This window comes from Mustelus asterias, chromosome 16 (assembly GCF_964213995.1).
Source record: "Mustelus asterias chromosome 16, sMusAst1.hap1.1, whole genome shotgun sequence".
In the NCBI taxonomy this organism is placed as follows: domain Eukaryota; kingdom Metazoa; phylum Chordata; class Chondrichthyes; order Carcharhiniformes; family Triakidae; genus Mustelus; species Mustelus asterias.
In genome coordinates this window covers 45,223,658-45,246,251 of record NC_135816.1, presented here as the reverse complement: position 1 = coordinate 45,246,251, position 22,594 = coordinate 45,223,658, and the positions used below count along the sequence as shown (strand labels likewise).

Here is a 22,594-nt window from a genome sequence, read left to right as displayed (position 1 = left end):
ATTAATAACTTTGCATTGCTGAGTCCATAACACATTTATAACAAATTTAAAAACTGGTTAGTATTAATATTAATCACTATTTTATAACATATATATTTAGTTACACTAATATTTTTGATGAATAGTCACAGAAAAATTGCTATTTATAATTTTTATAATATTAATTTTATCATAAGTGCATTTTTAAAAAAATGTGATTTGGACAGTTGGGTTTTACTCTTATTTTCATTTGTACATGGAATGTGGATGTCGCTGGCTGGGCCAGTATTTTGTGTCCTAAATGTCCTTGGGAAGATAGTGGTGAGCCACCTTCTTGAACTGCTGCAGTTCATCTTGTGTAGGTACTCCCAAAGTGCCGTTAGGGAGGGAGTTCCAGGATTCTGACCCTGCAACAGTGAAGGAATAGTGGTATAGCTCCAAGTCAGGATGGTATGTGGCCTAGAGGGGAACTTGCAGTTGGTGGTGCTCCCATGAATCTACTGCCCTTGTCCCTCTCGGTGGTACAGGTCACAGGTTTGGAAGGCGCTGACGAAGAAGTCTTGGTTGAGTTGCTACAGTGCATCTTGTAGATGGTATGCACGGCTGCCACTGTGCATTGGTGGTGGTGGGAGTAAATGTTTAAAGGGGTGGATGGGGTGCCAATCAAGTGAGCTGCTTTGTCTAGGATTGTGTCGAGTGTTGTTGGAGCTGCACTCATCCAGGCAAATGGAGAGTATTCCATCACACTTCTAATTTGTGCTTTGTCGATTTTCTATGCAAGCTAGAAGCTAATGGTGTTTGAGGTAATATTCTGCCTTGGATAGATGAATAGCAGCAAGCAGTCTTTCTCAGGTTGGAGGGCAGTAACCAGTGGAGTGACACAGGGACCAGTGCTGGGACCACAACTCTTCACAACATATATCAATGATTTGGAGGAAGGAACAGTGTGTACTGTGACCAAATTTGCAGATGATACAAAGTTTGGAGGGAAGGCTGGTTGCAAGGAGGATAGAAATAGATTACAGAGAGATATTGACAAGTTAAGTGAGTGAGCAGAAAATTGGCAAATGGAATTCAATGTGAAATTCAATTGGGGTGGCACAGTGATTAACATTACTGTCTCACAGTGCCAGGGACCTGGGTTTGAAACCAGCCTCGGGTAACTGTGGAGTTTGCATGTTCTTCCCTTCTCAGCATGGGTTTCCTCCCATAGTCCAAAGATGTGCAGGTTGGATTGATTGGCTATGCTAAATTGCCCCTTAGTGTCCAAAGATGTGTGGGTTAGGTGAATTAGCATGGTAAATGCGTGTGGTTAGGGGGAAAGGGGTGGGGGGGTGGCGGCAGTGGGCCTGGGTAAGATGCTCTTTGTTGGTGCAAACTCAATGGGCTAAATAGCCTCCTTCTGTATTGTCGGGGTTGTATGGAAAAATGTGAGATTGCTCATTTTGGAAGAAATAATGGAAGGGTGGATTATTATTTAAATGGAAAGAGACTGCTGAAAGCTGTAACAGAAAGGGACGTGGGGGTCCCTGTTCATGAAAGCCAGAAAGCTATCATACAGGTGCAGAAGGGAAGGCAAATAGGGAAGGCAAATGGAATGCTGCCTTTATTTCAAGGGGGCTGGAGTATAAAAACAGAGGTGTTGCTGCAACTGCATCAGGTACTAGTGAGGCCACATTTAGAATATGTGTATAGTTTTGGTCCCCATATTTAACAAAAGATGTAGTATCATTGGAGGCAGTGCAAAGGAGGTTTACCAGGATGATCCCAAGTATGGAGAAGCTGCCTTATGAGGAAAGATTAAACAAGTTGGGTGGGATTTTCCAGCCGCGCCCACCCCAAAACTGGAAAGCCATGCCCGAGGTCAACAGACATTTGCATGCCCTGCCTCCCCCCACCCCTACAATTCCCATGGCGGGTGGGATGGAAAAATTCCTGTGGTTCTGTCTGTATTCCTAGGAGTTCAGAAGAATGAGAGGTGATATGATTGAAACATAGGGGTCAGACAAGGTAAATGTTGGGAGGATATTTCCACTCATGGGAGAGCGTAAGTCCAGAGGCTAGAGTTGCAAAATAAGAGGGTGCTCATTTAAGATGGGATTTGAGGAATAATTTCATCTCTCAATGAGTGGTGAATCTTTGGAATTATTTACCCCAGAAAGCTGTGGAGGCTGAGTCCTTGAATATTTTCAAGGCTGAGATTGATCGGTTGTTAATCAGTAGAGGAATTAAGGGTTATGGTGATAAGGCAGGAAAGTGGACAAGTGAGTGTTAGATCCTATTAAATGGCAGAGCAGGCTTGAAGGACTGAATGGCCAACTCCTGTTCCTATTTCTTATCTCATGGAGGAGGTCAAGATGGATCACCCACTCGGCACTTCTGGCTGAAGATTGTTACAGATGCTCCAGATTTATCTTTTGCACCGATGTGCTTGGTTCTACTATCATTGAGGATTGAGATATTCAGTGAGTTGTTTAATTGTCCACCACCATTCACGGCTGGATGTGACCAGACTGAGCAGAGCTGAGATATGATCCATTGGTTGTAGGATTGCTTAGCACTATCTATTACTTGCTGCTTATGCTGTTTGGCATTCAAGTAGTCCTGTGCTGAAGCTTCACCAGGTTGACACCTCACTTTTAGGTATGCCTGGTGTTGCTCCTGGCATGCCCTCCTGCACTCTTCATTGAACCAGGGTTCAATCCCTAACTTGGTGTTCATGGTAGAGTGGGGGTTATACCGAGCCATGAGGTTACAGACTATGATTGAGTACAATTCTGCTGATGCTGATGGCCCACAGCATCTCATGGATGTCCAGTCTTGGGTTGCTAGATCTGTTTGAAATCTATCCCATTTAACATGCTGGTAGTGCCATACAACATGATGGATGCGAAGATGGGGCTTAGCTTTCACAAGCACTGTGTGGTTATCACACAACTGATACTGTCATGAGCAGATGCATTTATGGCATGCAGGTTGGTGAGGATGAGGTCAAGTATGTTTTTCCACACAACACATTGGAAGGTATCCTTAATATAATGATGGGATTTTGACTCCACAAGTCTGTGCAGTGGTCACACAACCGATATTGTCCTGGATGCATCTGCGGCAGATTGGTGAAGATGAGGTCAAGTTTATTTTTCCCTCTTGTTGGTTCCCTCACCACTTGCCACAGACCCAGTCTAGTAGCTATCCTTTAGGACTCAACCAGCTTGTCTGTGGTGGTGCTACTGAGCCACATTGAAGTCCCCCATCCAGAGTACATTCTGCACCCTTTCCACTCTCAGTCTTCCTGTTCAACATGGAGGAATACAGATTGGATGGGTGGTATATGGTAATTAGCAGGAAGTTTCCTTGCCCATGTTTGACCTGATGGTCCAGAGTTGATGTTAAGGACACCCTGGGCATCTCCCTCCCAACTGTATACCACTGTGCCACCACCTCTGCTGGGTCTAGCCTGCCAGTGGGATGGGATGGTGATGTCTGGGACATTGTCTGTAGGGCATGATTTCATGAGTATGTAAGGCTGTTACTTAACTAGTCTGTGAGACAGCTCTCCTCATTTTGGCACAAGCCCCCAGATGTTAGTAAGGAGGACTTTGCAGGGCTGACAGGGCTGGGGTTGGCGTTGTCGTTCCCAGTGCCTTGGTCAATGTCAGGTGATCCATCCAGTTTTATTCCTTTTTGTAGATTTTGTTGTAGTTGGGTACAACCAAGTGCCTTGTTAGGCCATTTCAGAGGGAATTTAAGAGTCAACCACATTGCTGTAGATCTGGGGTCATGTGTAGGCCAGACCAGGTAAGGATGGCAGATTTCCTTCCCTGGAGTACATGAGTGAACCAGATGGGTTTCTATGACAATCAATAATGGTTTCATGCTCATTAGACTTTTAATCCCAAATTTTATGTTGAATTCAAATTCCACCAATTGACATGGTGGAATTCTTCAAACCCAGGTCCCCAGAATATTACTCTAGGTCTCTGGATTATTAGTCCAGCTACAATACCACTATGTCATTGCCTCCCTGCCTCCCCTGCAATAAATATTAGACTGTAAATCTTGAGACAATATATATTCCTGCCCTTTGTTTCTCCATTTTCTAATTTGTAACCATGCCCAAACACATGTGTGTCCAGTATGCTTTGTTGTGAACTTCAGACACCTGGATCGTGTACTTAAAACCAATGTTGTTACAAAGAACCAGTGAAGATAAAGCAATCAAACTTTCCATGTCAGTAGTATTGTGAGGCAAGTTTAGACCATGGTGAATAGCTGTTTTCATTGTTCTGCTTTGCTGGCAAGTGTAAAGTGACCTGAAATCAGTCTTTGCCAAGCAAGGAACTAAATACAACGTATAGTGATTGTTTGCACCTGTTCTTGAATATTTGAGGAAATGCCATTAACTGCACCCAACTCAAGTCACCTGAGTATTTTGTGCAATCTAAGTGAAATGTTTAGGCTACAGTCGGCAACAGCAAAGCAAAATTTTAATGAGTGGAATCATTAATTCAGGCTCAGAATGTCATTATTTGAGCATCTTCTTGCAAATACTTCAGATAGTGTTACATTTACATGACCTCGCTCAGATTAGACAACTTTTGCAGTTTTACATTGAAGCTTTCCTCATTAATTAGGTGATTTTGTTTTCATTGTCCTGCTCTGGTGAGGAATTTTGTTTTAATTTATTGTTTGAACAATATATCTGGCAATTATATATAATATATAATGCTAAATGAAACTATACACAGCAAAGAAAAGGAGATCTGGGTGTTGATATCTATATCGAATTCAATTTTTTGTTAGACCTATGGACATATCTTAGCCTCCCAAAGAGAACCATTATGTTGATTGATGTGATTAAAATGATTTGTAATGCCATACTATACCTCACTTTAAAAAAAACTTTGAAATGTGAAGCTGAACACAATCCATCATCAAAAATATAAATGTAAAGGTACACCCAAAGGATTCAGAAGTGACAAGTGTTAATGAATGAAACCAACTGGAGTGAAATACAATGAATTACATTACGCATGTGCATTATCAAAAGGTGCTTGATAAATGCCGCAGAAGAAACTTGTTAAAAAAATCAGCGCATGCTGTATTTAATGGATTGTAGAAACATCAATAGCAATTTGGTTAAAGCAGAGGAAACAGGGGAGACTGGCCAGTGGGTATTTTTGTTTTGCGAGTGGAGGACATTAGCAGTTGTTAGGCTGAAGTTAGAATTGTTTCCCCGTTTGAGGTGCTTTACTTTAGAAAGTAGATAACAGCCATAGATAAGGTACGGAAGAGAGCAACTAAGGTGATACCAGAGCTGAAAGGCTTTACTTACAAGGAAAGACATGCAAAACTATGGGGATGAAATTAGTTTACACCAATTAGTGCAAAACAAGCTCTGAGCAAATCAGCAAGCATTTCACACCACACCAGCTTCTACTTTTTTGGTTTCAAATGTTTTATTATAGACCGGTTTCACATTTTAGAAAAAGAACCCTAGGATTTTTCCTCTCGTATGTTTTTGCTTGGCTTCTTCATGGTCCATGGTGCCAGCTGAGGTTGTTAGAACGAGGTATCCAAACTGACGGGAAGGCAGTGGACCATTTTGCCACCTTTCTATCTCCTTTATTTGAACATCAAATCTGGGGCTAATGACAGCACACTTGTTCAGTCTGCCTGTGAGATTGACAACTATTTTCCCACTCAAATCTCCCACTTTTAATCTCAAACCCTCTGATTGAGGTCAGTGTGAAAGGAAATGGTGCCCAAAGTAAAATGAGGTGTTGATTCTTTGTTAGCCCATTTTCCCCTCCTGATTAGAACATGTGTGTCCAATCTCTTCATGTAAGGGGCCGCATTTAATTTTTTCCCACACTCAAGAGCTAAGGAGCAAATTTCAGGAAGATAAGGTTTAGAACGACATTGAACACGAATTTAAAAAACATAAATTGATCATTTTAAACACAATAATTAATCAACTGGCTATTAAAATGTGCCAAACAGCAGAGTTAGCTAATAAAACTTGCTTTAAAATTTAGCTAAAGAAGCAGGAGACAGACTAGGCCCCAAGTCCTGATCGCCAGGGAAGGGGTGGGGACCAGGCCTGAGCTAAGGAATTGTACTTAACTAACACTCTGGGGAGAAGGAAGGGGAAGAGGTGAAGTGTGAGTGTGTGTGAGACAATCCCAGGGATTCTCATTCTCAGCCATGCATACACCTTCACTCACCCCACATGCACACGCCCTCACATTCACTTGCTCACATATGCACACACACACTCACTCATACATATTTACCCACTCTCACACAGACTCAAACACACAGATCAGGATTTTTAGGATGATGGTGTGCTCCTTCCCACCAGGAAGACATCCTTGTCGACACTGCCTGCCCTGGAACTTCTGCCCCTCACTCGGGAGGAAATGCTGCCTTAGAGAGCCACCAGCCAGTTACTGATGAGCATATCAGCAGCAAACATGGGAGAGAAACAGTGTGTGACTGGAGAATCAGCTCCTTGCAGAGCTGTAGCTTCTATTTGCCTGTATTTTGAATGCTGATTGAGTTGGCTGGATAGAGATAGGTGGGTCATATTGTGATCCATGGGCCATATGTTGGATATTCCTGGTGTAGAATAATTTCATGCTTTTCATTAGAACAAGAAAAACAATGATACAAGTGTTGAAAACTATATGGGGTTTTGATAAGATAACTCAGGATAAACTATTTCCAATGGTTGGTAAGATTGTAACCCAGAGAGTATAAATTTAAGATAATCATCAGATAGATGAAGGGAAATGTTTGTTGTTTTATGAAGAAAGACGCTCTATCAGAAAGTGTGGTTGAAGTAAAATCTATAATTCCTTTTAAAACTTTGGAAAAATTAGAAGAGTATAGGGAAAAGTTTGGAAAATAACGTTCAGCTAGCCGCCAGGTTCAATGGACCGAATGATCTGTCTTTGTGCTGTACAACTCTGTCATTCTTTGCATTAAGTTACTTCTACAACTTTTCTGCCCAATCTGATATCCTATTTGTGCCCCTGGATGTATTTTATCATCCTCTTCATTGTTCGCTAGCCCTACTTTGTATGATTAATAAATTTTGATATGTCCAGTTCCAAGACATCCACATTTATCAAGAGCAAAAGTGAACACAGCACCAAAGTCTGGAATAAACCTCTTCGAATCTGAACAGCAGCCATTAATGTTAACCATTTATTTCTTGTCCAACACCCAACTTTCTATACACGCTACAACCATGCTTAATGTTTTTGTAATATCTAACCTGAGAACCTTATTGTACACCTTCTGAAAATCCATATGTGCTACGTTGACTGTTCCTTCTTCATCTGCAGAATCAGTCACTATAAGTCCTCTTAAAATTTTAAACCCAATGGTGGAGGGAGGTTAACCTAGCCTTCCCCTTAAGAATCATCTGAAATCTGATCAGTCAGTTCTGTCACACCCTGCACACTTTCAATTTTCATTGAAGTATCAATGCTACTTTGCCCTAACCATAATCTTTCTCAGTTCCATTGAACTATCCCTGCATAATGGGGGATTATGCATGTCATTCTGTTATGCAAGAAAGGTGATTCTAACAGAAGAGTCCTCCATAAAATCTGCTGTTGGAAAATTACTGAGGATAGAGTGGCTGAATGTCTTGAAAAGTTTCAGCTGATCCCAGGAAACCAGCGTGGATTTGTATAGGAATCAAAGAATCCCTACAGTGCAGAAGGAGGCCATTCAGCCCATCGAGCCTGCACCAACGACAATCCCACCCAGCCCCTATCTCTGTATCCCCACATATTTACCCTGCTAATCTCCCTGATGCTAAAGGGCAATTTAGCATGGCCAATCCACCTAACCCGCACATCTTTAGGGTGTGGGAGAAAACCGGAGCGCCTGGAGGAAACCCACAAAGACACAGGAAGAACATGCTGACTCCACACAGACAGACACCCGAGGCCAGAATTGAATCTGGGTCCCTGGTGCTGTGAGGCAGCAGTGCTAACCACTATGCTACAGTGCCGCCCAGGGGATGCCCATTGGTTAGGTCATGCCTGACCAATCTGATTGAAGTTTTTGATGAGGTGCACTAAGATTGTCTATAGGTGTTATTTATATAGATTTCCTAAAAGTATTTGATAAAATCCCTCAGAACAGACTGTTACCTAAAGTTGAAGCTCAAGATATTGAAAATAAATTATTGAACCGTTTAGAAAGTAGACTGAACAATAGAAGACAGTCAAGATAATAGCTAAGTACTCTCATAGGAAGAGTGTGACTAGTGTTTTGTGACTAGGATCGACAGAGGATTTGTGTTGGAACCTCAACTATTCAATGCATGATTTAATGTCTTAGGTGAACGGGTAGAAAGTTACATACCTAAATTTGCAGACAGCACAAAGATAAGTTATAAGAAATGTAGATGGAGGCCTAACATTAGAATGAGGTACTCACAAAGTAAGTGAATAGACAAAACTGTGGCAAATGGACACCAATGTAGGCAAAAATGGGCTCATCCACTTTGGACCAAAAAATGATAGAACAAGGTACTTTTTTCAATGAAGAAATGCTCGAAACAGTTGAGATTCAAAGAGACATAAGAACATACAAAATTAAAAAAATGTAGGCTATTCAGCCCTTTAGCCTGCTGCACCATTCAATGAGATCAAGGCTGATGTTCAAATTTCTGCATTCAAATTCACTGCTTTCCTGCACTATCCCCATATCCCTTGATGTTTTTAGTATGTAGCAATTGATTGTTCTCAGTCTTGAACATGCTCAACAACTGAGCCACCACGCCTGATGAAAGCAAAATACTGCGGATGCTGTAATCTGAAACAAAAACAGAAAATGCTGGAAAATCTGTGGAGAGAGAATAGAGCCAACATTTCGAGTCAAGGTGACCCTTTGTCAGAGCTTCCACACCTTTGGGGGAAGAGAATTCCAAAGATACACCATCCTCTGAGTGAAGAAATTCCTCCTCACCTCAGTCCTAAATGACTTGCCCCTTATCCTGAGATTGTGTCTCCAGCTTCTAGACACTCCAGCCATCCTTCCTACATCTGCCCTATTGAGACTTTGAATGTTCAGGTACACAGATCATTAAACTATCATGAACTGAAACAGAAAGTAATCAAAAAATACTAATAGAATTCTGAAATTTAGAGGACGACATGCAAGAGCACAGAATTCAAACCCTGGCTAGATCATATCTGGAGCACTGCAAGCGAGTTCTGGACACCACACCTTAGGAGGGCGATATTGGCCTTGGAGAGAGTGCAGTGTAGATTTACCAGAATGATACCTGATCTCCAAGGTTTAAATTATGAGGAAAGAGTACACAAAATAGAGTTGCTTTCCCTGGAATTTATAAGCTTAGGGGTTGATTTGTTTGAAGGCTTCAAGATATGAATGAAAACAGATGGGATGGACAGAGAAACATTATTTGCACTAGTTGGGGAGGCTAGTACTAGGGGGCATTGTTAAGACTTTGCCAGACTTTTCAGTAGTACAATTAGGAAACATTTCTACACACAACGGGTGATAGATATGGGCGGCACGTTGGCATAGTGATTAGCACTGCTGCCTCACAGCGCCATGGACCCAGGTTCGATTCCCAGTTTGGGTCACTGTTTGTTTTCCCCGTGTCTGAGTGGGTTTCCTCCGGGTGCTCCGGTTTCCTCCCACAGTCTGAAAGACGTGCTGGTTAGATGCATTGCCGTGCTAAATTCTCCCTCAGTGTACCCGAACAGGCGCAGGAGTGTGGTGATGAGGGGATTTTCATAATAATTTAATTGCAGTGTTAATGTAAGCCTACTTGTGACTAATAAGTAAACTTTAGAAGTTTGGAACTCACATTGGCAAACAGAAATTGATGTTAAACCTATTATTAATTTAAAACTGAGATTGATAAATTTTTGTTAACCAGAAGTACTTAATGTATTTTTGTCCCATAACCTTAAGTCACAAATCAGTCATTGTCTCATTGAATGGTACAACAAGCTCAAGGGGCTGAATGATCTACTCCTGTTCCTATGTCCTATGTTCAGTTAGCGAGTTAGTGAGAGGGGTTATTATTTTAAAATTGTCACTAAGACGGTGATAAAAGAGATAGAGAAATGTTGTTGCATAGAGACATTTGAGCATAATTTTGCTGGAGAACTACAAAACCAAAGAATCCTGCCCAATGTCAACAGACCTTTGCATGATCCCCCCCCCCCCCCCCCCCCCCCACCCCCCGCCTGCTACGATTCCCGTGGCGGCGGGACGGGAAAACTCCCCCCATGGTATTTGGGCTATCGTCTGCGTGGTCACGTGCATGCCATCAATAATACCTGTTCTTTTAAGGAATGCAGCCTGACAGTAACAGTGAAGGGCTTACTTGTCGTGCCAGGTGTTTCCTATATGGAAATAGATGATTTGAGAGGTTGAGGTAAATAATCATCTGTGACATGGATAATGCACATGCAATGCAGGTTTGTTGATTTGGCAACTATCTCCTGCTGTTTGCTGGAGCAATTTTGTTACATAAAATATCAAGGCTCTGGTTACTAAATAGTCTGGCTGTCGGAAAGTACAAAGTGATGTTGTTTTTGAGGAGCTGTATATGAATCAGTCTTCATTAATCTTCGTCAAAATGTACCTATCTTGCTGTGATTCTCCTCCCCATGTTGCCAGAGTAATACTCATAACTTATTTGAATGCAACATGCAATGACATTGCTTGGGGAAACAAGCACAGACGCCATGTAGACCACAGTTTTAAAGCATTTGTCAGTAAGGCTGAAATATGTTTCAGTAATATCATTTCTCCCACAATAACAGTTAAGGATCGTAGCAATGCCTGCCAAAGAACTGCACAGAAATCAGAAAGACACCTCGAATAATAAGAACTCAACTGAAGAAAAAGGTGTTACATGCTGCACCCGTCCTAAATGGACACTGAACATCTGTAGCACTAGTCAGGCGCTCCAAATGTGGTATGGGAGCATCTTGTAATTTAAGTAAACATTGAGGTGTTACCGAGCCTAATGCACAACAGATGTGCAAGCTGTAAGACATTCGTAAGTCATTTAATGATGTACATTAAAGATCCGTATTTAGAAGGCCTCAGTACTACCTAATGTTAAAAACCAATTCCAGATGTGTTATAGTATTTTCTGAAGATTGTCTTACTGAGCCTCTAATCTGAATAATGAGGAAAAATATTGCTTGGAGATAAAGCTCAGAGATCCGCTGATTAAACGCTTCTGACAAAGCAACTAAATGTTGAAATTCCCGAGCAGCACAGGAATTTGTAATGAGTTTAATTTTCATGGGCATCTCAAGGCAGTTAAATTTGTAACCACCTTATTTATATGGATACCATCAGAAGAAGTAGAACTTCTTATTTTATCTATTCGTGGGATGCAGGCATCACGGCAAGGCGAGCATTTATTGTTAATCCCTAATTGCCCTTGAGAAGTTGACTTACTCAGTCATTTCAGAGGCAGTTAAGAATCAGCCACATTGTTACGGGCCTGGTATAACATTTAGATCAGGCTGTATAATGATGGCCAATTTCCTCCCCTAGAGCACATTAGTGAACCAAACAGATTTTTATAATAGTCTGCGAGTTTAACGGTCACCATTTGCTGAGAGTAGCTGTGGTAAAATTTGAACACATGTCTTCAGATTATTAGTTGAAACCTCTAGATTATTGGTCCAGTAATATAACAGCAACATTATAATAGCCTTATTTAAAATGTCAGGATCAAGCAAGTGTACTGCTATGTCAGAATTTAATTCAGGCAGAAGTGAATCCAACATCCCATTTTAAAAAATCGCTTGCCCTGTGATAATCAATTGCAGAGTTGGAAAAGTGGCCAATTTAAAATTATAGCACTTTCCAGTTGATCCTCTTGCATTATACCACAGTACCCTAGCCCCCTTCCTCTGTCCGTCACACCCCACTCCCTCCTCTGTCAGTACACCCCATTCCCTTCTCTATCCATAACACCCCATTCCCTCCTCTATCCATCACACCCCAATCCCTCCTCTATCCGTCACACCCCACTCCCTCCTCTGTCCATTACACCCCATTCCCTCCTCTGTCCGTCACACCCCGCTCCCTCCTCTGTCCGTCACACCCCATTCCTTTCTCTGTCCATTACATCCCACTCCCCAAATTAGCACTGGTGCCTGAATGCAAAATTTTGAATCTTAGGAAGTGGTCAGGGTACAACCACAGGGCAGCTAGGTGTCCGACTGCTACCTCCACTCCTTAGGATCTGTTCCCAGGCATTTCTGGCCTTTTGAGTGCAGTGCCCAGTGATTCATATCACTTAATTTGGTTTGCTTTTGTTACATGAATTTTAATCTATTTCACGACAGATGGGCACCCACAGGCATTCATTTAATCTGAGGAAGAAAATAAAATGAGCTGTATTAATTGCATCTGTTGAGAATTCAGCATCAGCCTTATCTGTAAGCTGAAGGGAGCTGTGTGAGAAGAGTTGACAACAGTAGATGACACAATACCAAAAGGAGAATAATGCATCAAGATGTGGGGAAACAAATGGTTCCATACATTTTTTTCCACCCAGACAAAATAGAGTTGTATAAAGATTTTACTCTGTAAACATTACCTGACATTGAAGTGACAAGAGACAAACTCTAAATTTCTGCTTAATTTATAGGGATTAGTTTACTTATTCCACCAGAAGCCATTCCTCGAGGCAAGATTTACGAACTATATCTTACTGTCCACAAAAAGGAGGATGTGAGGTATGTAGTAACTCAACCTTAACTCATGCTGCAATTCTCTTTCTACTTCTGCCTATATTTTCAGTAAGCTTATATGTAAGTTCCTTCTATGCAAAGCCTACTTTGTGTACATATATAATATATATAACTTTAGTGATCCAGACCATTGTATGGTCTGATGTTAGCCTTGAATGCTTTATGCCAGGCACCTTCTGGGTAGAATGCCTGGAAATAAATGATTTTCTAAGTTACAAATTTAAGTGGGCAGAAAATTGGTCACATTTAAGCAAACAGTTATCCCGGAGTCACTATGGGAACAATCGTGTTAGTATTGGTTCCAGTCTGGCACACATTCCCCCGCAGAAGGAATAAGAAAAACAGTTTAGACCAGTATTCTTATTTCCTTGCTTCATTGTTTTTTCCTTCTGGTGCCAGTTGAAATATTCCTGCCCATGGTTAAAGATTTGTGCTGAATCCTACTTCTGCCTGTTAAAATGTAAATAAATATTTTGGTTTACGTGGCTGGAACAATATTCAGATGAACTCAGAATAATTTTCAGAAGTGATCAAGAGTCTTTTTGCACTGCAGTTGAGTATTGCTCAATTGCAATGTCAAACCCAAGCGATTCAAGACTGTTTCTCTGTGGGGGAGGGGGTTCGCTGCATTTCTTACGAGAGTCTGGTCAGGACTTGATTTCAGAGTGAAATTGCAATTTTAGTTCTGCCACAAATGCATGCTTAAACTCCATTAACCATGAAAAAATCAAATTTACAATTTGGCTTGAAATACCTGATCCCGGTTTATTCATTTCATGAAGTGCATTAATGTCATTCTCCAGAGATGTTTATCCAAAAGCAACGATTACCTCAGTTCTTTTTTTCTAAAATATCACCATATCGTAATATGTTAGACTCCTGATTAGTTTTGGTGTATTTGGCACATCATCAGTATTTTCATTACCTGAAATATTAAGTCCGTAAGAGAAACGGAGTAGCAATAATGTGCTGTCGAATGACACACACTTGCAGTCATGTCTCATTGCTCACCAAGCTCCTGATCTGAGCTGTGCTTTCAGCTTCAGCTATAAAGTTGAGAAAAAGGCTTGCTCATCAAGGAAGGCAAAAAGGGATGATTGGTCCCTGTGTTACTGCTTTCCATCACAGAATTCCAGAGCTTTTGTATCGCCTAAAATTTGTTTCAAAAGCAACTTACGAGTCCTGAAAATTATAATGTCGGATTTTTGATCTACAGTGAACCAAAATGAACTGTTAATCCAAAATATTCTCAAAATTCTGGGGGCGAGGAGAAAAACTATATGGTTCTCGCATATCTAAGCACAAGGTTCTTCTAATATCTTAGCCCAGAAAGAAATGGCAATCTTCACATTGTATTATTGCTTGAATCAAGCGGGTCGATTAGAATGCGTTTGAAGCCATATCGTAAAATAAAGAAAAGCAAGCATTGAACTGAATAATACATTTTATGCATTTTATTCTGTACTGTTCATTAAATTTTTACCATTTTTATAATTGAGGTTACCTCTAGCAGGGTGCCAGACTCTGCTCAGTCCAGTTGTAAGCTGTGGGCCTCCCGGTGTCCTACTCACTGGGCCAGTCATTCTTAGCATTCAGCACTGCGCAGAAGGAAATCTGGAGAACTGGTCCGTAAAGCTGAAGAAACAATCACCTCAAGGAAACTGGGAGGTAAAAACCAATGATTTTGTACACCTCAGATGAAAAAGCCTTACATTCTCACATAAGAACATTTCATTTAAAGGACAAATAATGGTAAACTAATGCTGTAAGAAAAAATATACTGAACAGCTAATAAGTTTCTTGTAGTCAGTTGGTGAATGCAAAGGTTTGAGCAAACTTGGTAATGGAGTTATGGAAAATTTGTCCATCGATCCTCCTAATGGTTACAGACTGCAGCAACTGCACAGCAATTGACCAAGTAATAGTGAATGCAAAATATTGACATAATTTTGCAAAATGTGAAGTGAAAGAGTGACAAAATAATTCAACAATTATGACATTAAGAAGTAAGGTTTGCAGACAGAAAGTGTATGTTCAACGCTAGATTTTTAATAATATGTAGATATCAACACTTGAAGGAGTTGTAGAAATATAATAGGCTGACTTTTCCCAAAATTGCACAGTGCGCTGAAGCAGGCAAGGAAAGCTGTGTGAAACTTGTAGATTAAGCAGCACTCTGTGCAATTTCAAAGTTCTGATGAGGATCACACTGCCAACTCTGCAGGGTAGGCAGGGGGCGGTGGGGAGGGGGCACCCGATCTCAAAGTAGAGTTAAAGCCCCTCCCTTCCCTGGACATTAAGAACCCCTGGCAGACAAGGGAGTCACCCCCAATTCTCGAACACAGAGAACCAATCCCTCCCCCACTCAGTGGCTGGGTCATTCCACCACCACCCCCCCCCGCCATGCCATGCAAGCATCAGGGTGACCGGAACCGCCAATATTCACTGGCATCGGGGCACTCCTGCCATTCTAAGTGTCCACTCCCCCTTGCCACCATTTTGCAGGCACAACCCCTCAGCCACTGCCTCCTCCACCATCACTTCCCCACCACCCCCCCCCCACCACCACCACCACGACCACGTTCGCCCTCCCCCATCATAATAAGAATCCCCCCACTGGGGGCATGACGTCACGCCGGCAGGGGGTGAGCATCTGACATTGCCTGAAGATACATCGTCAAACTGTTTAATTATATTTTTATGTATTCTAATTAATTGAAATCAGGTTTATACCTTCCCTGGGTGTGAACTTGATCGCGTCATTGGGGAGGGACCAAGAACATTGCACTCGCAAATCTCACCGGTGCAAATCCCGTTATGGCCCTCTCACAAGAGTTAGTGGCCAAAATGGGATTTGCGGCCTCAGCGAATGGATTCTGAGAACCTTGCCCAATGTGTTTTATTTGCTGTTGTGATACAGGTAACAATGGACAAAGCAATATGTATTGCCCAGAACTCATTGCCCTACAAGCATTTAGCGTCAGCCATGTCATGTGAGACCAGGGTCACAGATAGAAATATAAAGTTTTTACAAATTGAAAAAAATGACGAAATGTATTAGAAGCTCATGCAGTTTACAAATTACTCAACTTACTGAACTTGATGTTCAATCTGTCATCGTCGTTTTTTAATTGATGCTGAAGCTGAACTCCAAAATTGATCTATTATGAACTGATTTGAATTATTCTTTTCTGTTTCAATTACTGTATTAGGAAAGTTTTGGCAAAACAACTATACTCCCTTATTTGTAAATGGGAATAAATGAAAAGGTCATTTATTAAAGTCAAGATTTTGTTTGCACAACTGTGTTGATGCAATGCACCTGCACTGTATCATTCATCAAGCCAACACGAACATGCCTCCCAAAAGATGTATGGCAATAGTTTGATTTAACATTCAATAATTCCTCTCTTTTACTAAGTAACAATGGAAAACCCACTGTAAAAAATAACTCCAATAAGCACAGATGGATGTTAAGCTTAGGAGAACAGCTGAAACATTTTTTTCAATATTTTCTATACGACTCATTTTCTACTCCCAAAAAGACAGCAAAATTCATAACAAATCTATGGTTACTTGGGACCTTGTTAATGAGCTTTCAGAGAAACACGTGTTAGTTTTCTAGCAGTTAGGGAAACTAAAACAATAAGATATGAAATTAGTTGAGTTAGAATTAATTTTAAAAATGAGCAGTTAAATCTTTCAAAAAAGTTAAACATGAATTCAGTGCTGAGATTGAAAGGAGAGATCTGTCCAGAACCGCAAGCTCTACCAAAGACTAAGCACACGCCCAGCACCAATTACTATCAGCTTTTAAATAGTCGTCTGCACCATGCTCATTGTTACTTCAGTCAGTTCATCAGCCTTCAGCTTAAGGGCACAGAAAGTGTTCAGAGGTTTTGATGAGATGTTCAGCTGTATGCTCTTGCAATTTGGATGCTGATATACCTTCTTACAAATGCAAACAACTTCAATGAAGAGTGCAGGAGGGCATGCCAGGAGCAGCACCAGGCAAATCTAAAAATGAGGTGTCAACCTGGTGAAGCTACAACATACTACTTGCATGTGAAACGGTATATTCAGCAAGTGTTAAAGCTAAGCGATTCCACAGCCAATGGATCAGATCTAAGCTCTGCAGTCTTGCCAAGTGCAATCGTGAATGGTGATTGTTCAATCGAGGCATTCATGGAAGCTTTAGATGATTATGTGAATATAAACAATGTGCAGCAGTGTGGGGAAAAGGCAGGAGAATGGCACCAAGATCCAATGCTCATTTGCAGATCTGGTGCAGACATGTTGGGCCAAATGGCCTCCTTCTATGCTGTAAGAATTCTGATTCTGTGATGGAAAATTAAACAACTTACTAAAGGAAGAGGCTCCACAAATATCCCCAGTCTCAGGGGAGTCCAGCACATCAGTGCGAAAGATGATGCTGAAGAATTTGCTGCAATCTCCAACCAAAAGTGCCAAGTGAATGATCCATCTCAGATTTCTCTGACAGTCCCCAGCATCACAGATGTCAGTCTTCTGCCAATTCAATTCACTCCCCCTGATATGAAGAAATGGCTGAAGGCACTCGATTCTACAAAGGCTATGGACTCTGACAATATTCTGGCAATAGTACTGGAAACTTGTGCTCCAGAACTTGACACGTACCTAGCCAAACTGTTCCAGTTCACCGACAACACTGGCATCTAGCCGGCAAGTGGAAAGTTGTTCAGGTATGTCCTGTACACAAAAAGCAGGACAAACCCAACGTGGCCAATTACCGCACCATTAGTCTATTCTCAATCATCAGCAAAGTGATGGAAGGGATCATCAACAGTGGTATCAAGGAGCACTGACTTCGCAATAACATGCTTACTGAGGCTCAGTTTGGGTTCAGTCAGAGTTACTCAACTCCTGACCACATGACAACCTTGATTCAAACATAAACTCCAGAGGGGAGGTGAGAGTAACTGCCCTTGACATCAAAGCAGCAATTGCCTGACTATGGCATCAAGGAGCGCGAGCAAAACTGGGGTCAAAGAGAATCGTGGGGAACTCTCCATTGTTGGTGTCGTACCTGGCACAAAGGAAGATGGTTGTGGTGGTTGGAGGTCAATCATCTCATTTCCAGGACATCACTGCAGTAGTTCCTCAGGAAAGTATCTTAGGCCCAACCATCTTCAGGCTGCTTCATCAATTACCTTCCTTCCATCATAAGATCAGAAGTGGGGATGTTTACTTATGATTGCACCATGTTCAGCACCATTTGCGACTCCTCAAATACTGAAGCAGTCCATGCTCAAATGCTGCCAAATTTGGATAATATCCAGGTTTGTGCTGACAAGTGGCAAGCAACATTTGTGCCAGGCAATGATGATCTCTAACAAGAAGGAATCTAACCATTGCCCCTTGACAGTCAATGGCATTACAATCTACACTACTGGAACTCACCAAGTTCCTTAGACAGCATCTTCCAAACCCACAATCATTACCACGTAGTCAGACAAGGCCAGCAGATGCATGGTCACATCACCATCTGGAAATTCCATTCCAAGCCACTCATTATCGTCGTTCCTTCACTGTTGTTGGATTAGAATCCTAGAACTCTCTCCCTAACAGGATTGTGGGTGTACCTACACCACATGGACTACAGTGGTTCAAGAAGGCAGTTCACCAACATCTTCTCAAGAACAGTTAGGGATGGGCAATAAATGCCAACCAAGCCTGTGATCAGTCATGAAAGAATTCAAAAAATAATTAAAACTTAATTTAATAGTATTTTCAGAAGCACACAATTGTCAAATTTTCAAAATGAATTGTTACTTCTAGAAATCTGAAAAAATTCCAAAATATTTTGCAGATTTATCAGCATTAGCTCAAAGAGAAAAGTTCACATTTCAGGTATTGATCAGAATATTCAATTAAATATCTACAGTCAAAAGTATTAACTTGTCTGAACTGGTGCTGGTTTTCCTGCTGTATGTTTTCCGCAAGTTCTGTTCAAAGCTTTCCAGTTTTTTTTTCTCATTTTCAAACTTAGGCTTCAATTATTTTGCGAGAAAAACAGGAAATCCGCGTGTAAACTGTGTTTTGGCCCTCCCGCAGACTGATTCCGGGAACGTCAGGACTGATGTATGACTAGGTTGGGATTGTTTTCGCTGGAGTTTAGACGAATGAGGGGGGGATCTCATACAGACTTACAAAATTCTAAAAGGACTAGACACGGTAGATGCAGGGAAGATGTTCCTGATGGTGGGGGATGGACAGGTGGGATTGGCAGTGAGGGCGGGAAATAGAAACAAAGACACGTAGAAGATTGGAGCAGGAGGAGGCCATTTGACCCTTCGAGCCTGTTCCGCCATTCATTACGATCATGGCTGATCATCCAACTCAATAGCCTACTCCTGCTTTTTCCCCTTAACCTTTGATCCTATTCGCCCCAAGTGCTATATCCAGCCGCTTCTTGAATACATTCAGTGTTTTGGCATCAACTATTTCCTGTGGTAATGAATTCCACAGGCTCACCACTCTTTGGGTGATAAAATGTCTCCTCACCTCCGTTCTAAATGGTCTACTCCGAATCCTCAGACTGTGACCCCTGGGTCTGGACTCCCCCACCATCAGGAACATCTTCCCTGCATCTACCGTGTCTAGTCCTTTTAGAATTTTATAAGTCTGTATGAGATTCCCCCCCTCATTCGTCTGAACTCCAGCGAAAACAATCCCAACCGAGTCAATCTTTCCTCATACATCAGTCCCAACGTTCCCGGAATCAGTCTGCGGGAGGGCCAAAACGCGGTTTACACGCGGATTTCCTGTAAGCGATTGCCTCCACTCCCCGCCTTTACATCTGATAATCCCACCTCCTCCACTCCGTTAGATTGTCCATTCACGTCAGTTTGAGGGCACGCTGACATGAGTCATGACAGGTCACCCAGAGCGTGCACTTGGCAAGCAGAACCCATCAGGGGAATTCAGGCGAGTACATCTATCAGGTGAAAGAGGGTCATGCCAAAGCCCTGTCCCCTACACTGTCCCCAGCACTTCTCCCTGGGACTGTTCTCTGGCACCGCTCCCTGGTACTGCCCAGGCAGTGCCAAAGGGAGTTTCTTGGAAGGGTTGTTGCAGGAGAGTGTGTTCCAGGGAGGTGAGTTCCATAGGGCTTGGGGGTGGTAGGGTGTTGCGTGGGTGTATGTTCCATGGCGGAGCTGTTTATGTGTTTAATTTTCTGTATCGGGGCACCCTTTAAAATTGGCACCCCGATTTTTCAAACCAAAGTTGCTGGTGGCAATGGCGCAACCAGAGTCTGCCCTGCCAGCGTGACTTCGGGGGATCCACCCCTTCAGTTTTTTTTTTTGTTATGAGATGAACAATACGGTGGGGAAAGCCACCATTGGGCTGGCAGCTTCTTCGCTGCTTTTCCCGCCCGCCATGCCACTCTGCCTATTTTTGGGAAAGCTTCACCCTATGATTCTAATGGCATAAATTAACCATGGTTTAACTGACTGACAGAGCAGACTCGAAGGGCCAAATCACCAAGTCCCATTCCAAAAGGTCCTAACCATAGATCCATCCATCAGGTTCTGGAAATGGCCATTCTAGTGATTTAGGGTCTATGATCTAGAACTGCTGTTCTTAATTTCCTCCAGTTCCCTGTCTCCAGGGCTGGATTAAAGTCGGTTTAGACAACACAACTAGTGAAATGGATGTTACCTTATTTGAAAGGTGGGATGGGAAATGAGTATCATTGCAGGCAAGAATTAGATTGGCCATTTTTCTGCCAAAAAAAACACTAATGAAACACTGGAGACTGTACTCACCCAAAGGAAAACTGAATCAATCAATAATTCTGCTTGCTGTCATAAATATCAGTCAAAAAAGCCAATGTCTTAAATTCATGTTCATAATTATATAATGTTGTGGGTTCTCTAAATCACTGACAACCAGGACTTCCAAAAAAGGTAGTTCATTGTTGAGCTCAACAGCTACAGACAACACTCGTGTTCTGCCCAATCTCCCAGGGATCAATCCCATACTCCCTCTCCATGACCTCTTTTGTAGCCACGTTATCTCATTCTTGCGTGCCCACTCAGTCGATATCTTCCCCATTTAGGTTGGGACACCTGGTGGCATGAGATGTCGCCTGAAGAAGGGGCTTGGAGCTCCGAAAGCTTGTGTGGCTTTTGCTACCAAATAAACCTGTTGGACTTTAACCTGGTGTTGTTAAACTTCTTACTGTGTTTACCCCAGTCCAACGCCGGCATCTCCACATCATGGCATGAGATGTGACAGTGTGCGCAGTAGGACACTATGTACAAACCATTGTATGGCATGCAATAAAAAACAAACCAGCAATGCATAACTATTACAATATAAATATATATTGAGGCACAAATTAGGCTGTAGGGCCTGGTGCATAGTCCATCACCATCTTCTCTCTCTCTCTTCTCTCCCCCCCACCCACCCCCCGTTTTTCTGTTGGAAAGAAAATTGAAATTTAAAACTTCGTTAAAGGCCAAGTGCTAATAAAGTCCTGGAATCTTGTGTTTGGCCTGCACAGGTGCTCTGAGCATGTGATTCCACCGGTTGGTGGCGTTGTGGTTTTTCTGTGGCCAATGTCCTCACTGTTGGCCACAAAAATTTTACAAAACCTGTAAAATTGTTGGGTTTGTACAACAATCAACACCATTTTAATTCCAGATTTTTATTGAATTCAAAGCAAACCATCCATTCAACCAAACCCTTTGATTGTGTATATAGGGGGCTGCTTGTGATATGTTCAAAGTTCCATGTGTATGCAAAGTTGTCAAACTAAGCGGTTATGGATTGGTGACCATTGTCTGTTCTAAGTCTCTGTGACAAGTGTCTATTAGGTTTGATGATTACTGTGCTACTCACCATCTTTGGCAGGTAGTTGAATTCATACCCCATAATATGAAACAACAAAGACTAAATGATGTTTACCATTCCACTCGAAAATGTCAACTGCTATGAATGACAATGGGAGGTCTGATATCTTGCGTAAACGCAGCTGTTCCTCTGTTTGATGTGGCTTAAGAGTATTGCTTGGTGCACATCTGGAGATTTCCCTTTCCATGTCTGCGGGCATGAAGGACAAGTACAGTGATTCCTTGACCCTGTATCTGGTTACAGGGTGCCCTTGGTGCAATACCTCTGGAGGGCAGTAGGGATGACGAATCACTGACCATACAGTAATAGTCCATCCTGTATGGTTAGTTAATCTCTGATGGTGAAGAATGTATGGACCTTGTGGGAAAGATCTCTTGAGGTTTCTTGCCAGACCTTCACGATGATGTCACGCAGTTTCCTGCAGATTATGTCCACCTGTAAGTCCTGCTTGACTCCCTGAATTTGACGAGAAGCACCTCTAATGCCATAATGTCTATATCTTCCTCACAATCTGCCTGATTTTTGGCGGATACGAAGGCTCTGGAGATGGCATCAGCCAAATACGACTCCTCAGTATGACTAATTATCTTCTTCAGTTTACCTTGACACTGAGGTTGTAGTGTTGCAACTTTAGCATCATGTATTTCCGCCTTTGGAGGCAGAGTGCGTAGAGGCTTCTTTTAGACAGTTATGAGTGGCTGGTGAACTGTTTAACAGTTGATGGATGACATATATGAAATCTTGAAATTTCTGACAAGTGAAGATTAAAGCAAGAAGTTCCTTTTCGATCTGCGCATAACGAATCTCAACATCAGTGAGGGCCCTTGAAGCAAAGGCTAATGGTCTGAAATTCTGGATGCAGACTGCACCAAGCCAATGCTGGAAGGCCTGCGAATATGAGTTGGGTGCTTGGACATCAAAGTATTGTCAGG

General features: G+C 42.1%; 1 protein-coding gene across 1 annotated transcript in view; it reads left to right on the top strand.

Moving 5' to 3' along the window:
* The window catches only part of unc5a (unc-5 netrin receptor A), a 250,888-nt gene that overhangs the window by 160,993 nt on the left and 67,301 nt on the right, over window positions 1–22,594 (top strand). The window contains exons 10-11 of the mRNA XM_078231465.1: window positions 12,662–12,749; window positions 14,264–14,432. Coding sequence (XP_078087591.1) covers window positions 12,662–12,749; window positions 14,264–14,432 — 257 coding nt within the window. The remainder of the gene's footprint in view (window positions 1–12,661; window positions 12,750–14,263; window positions 14,433–22,594) is intronic.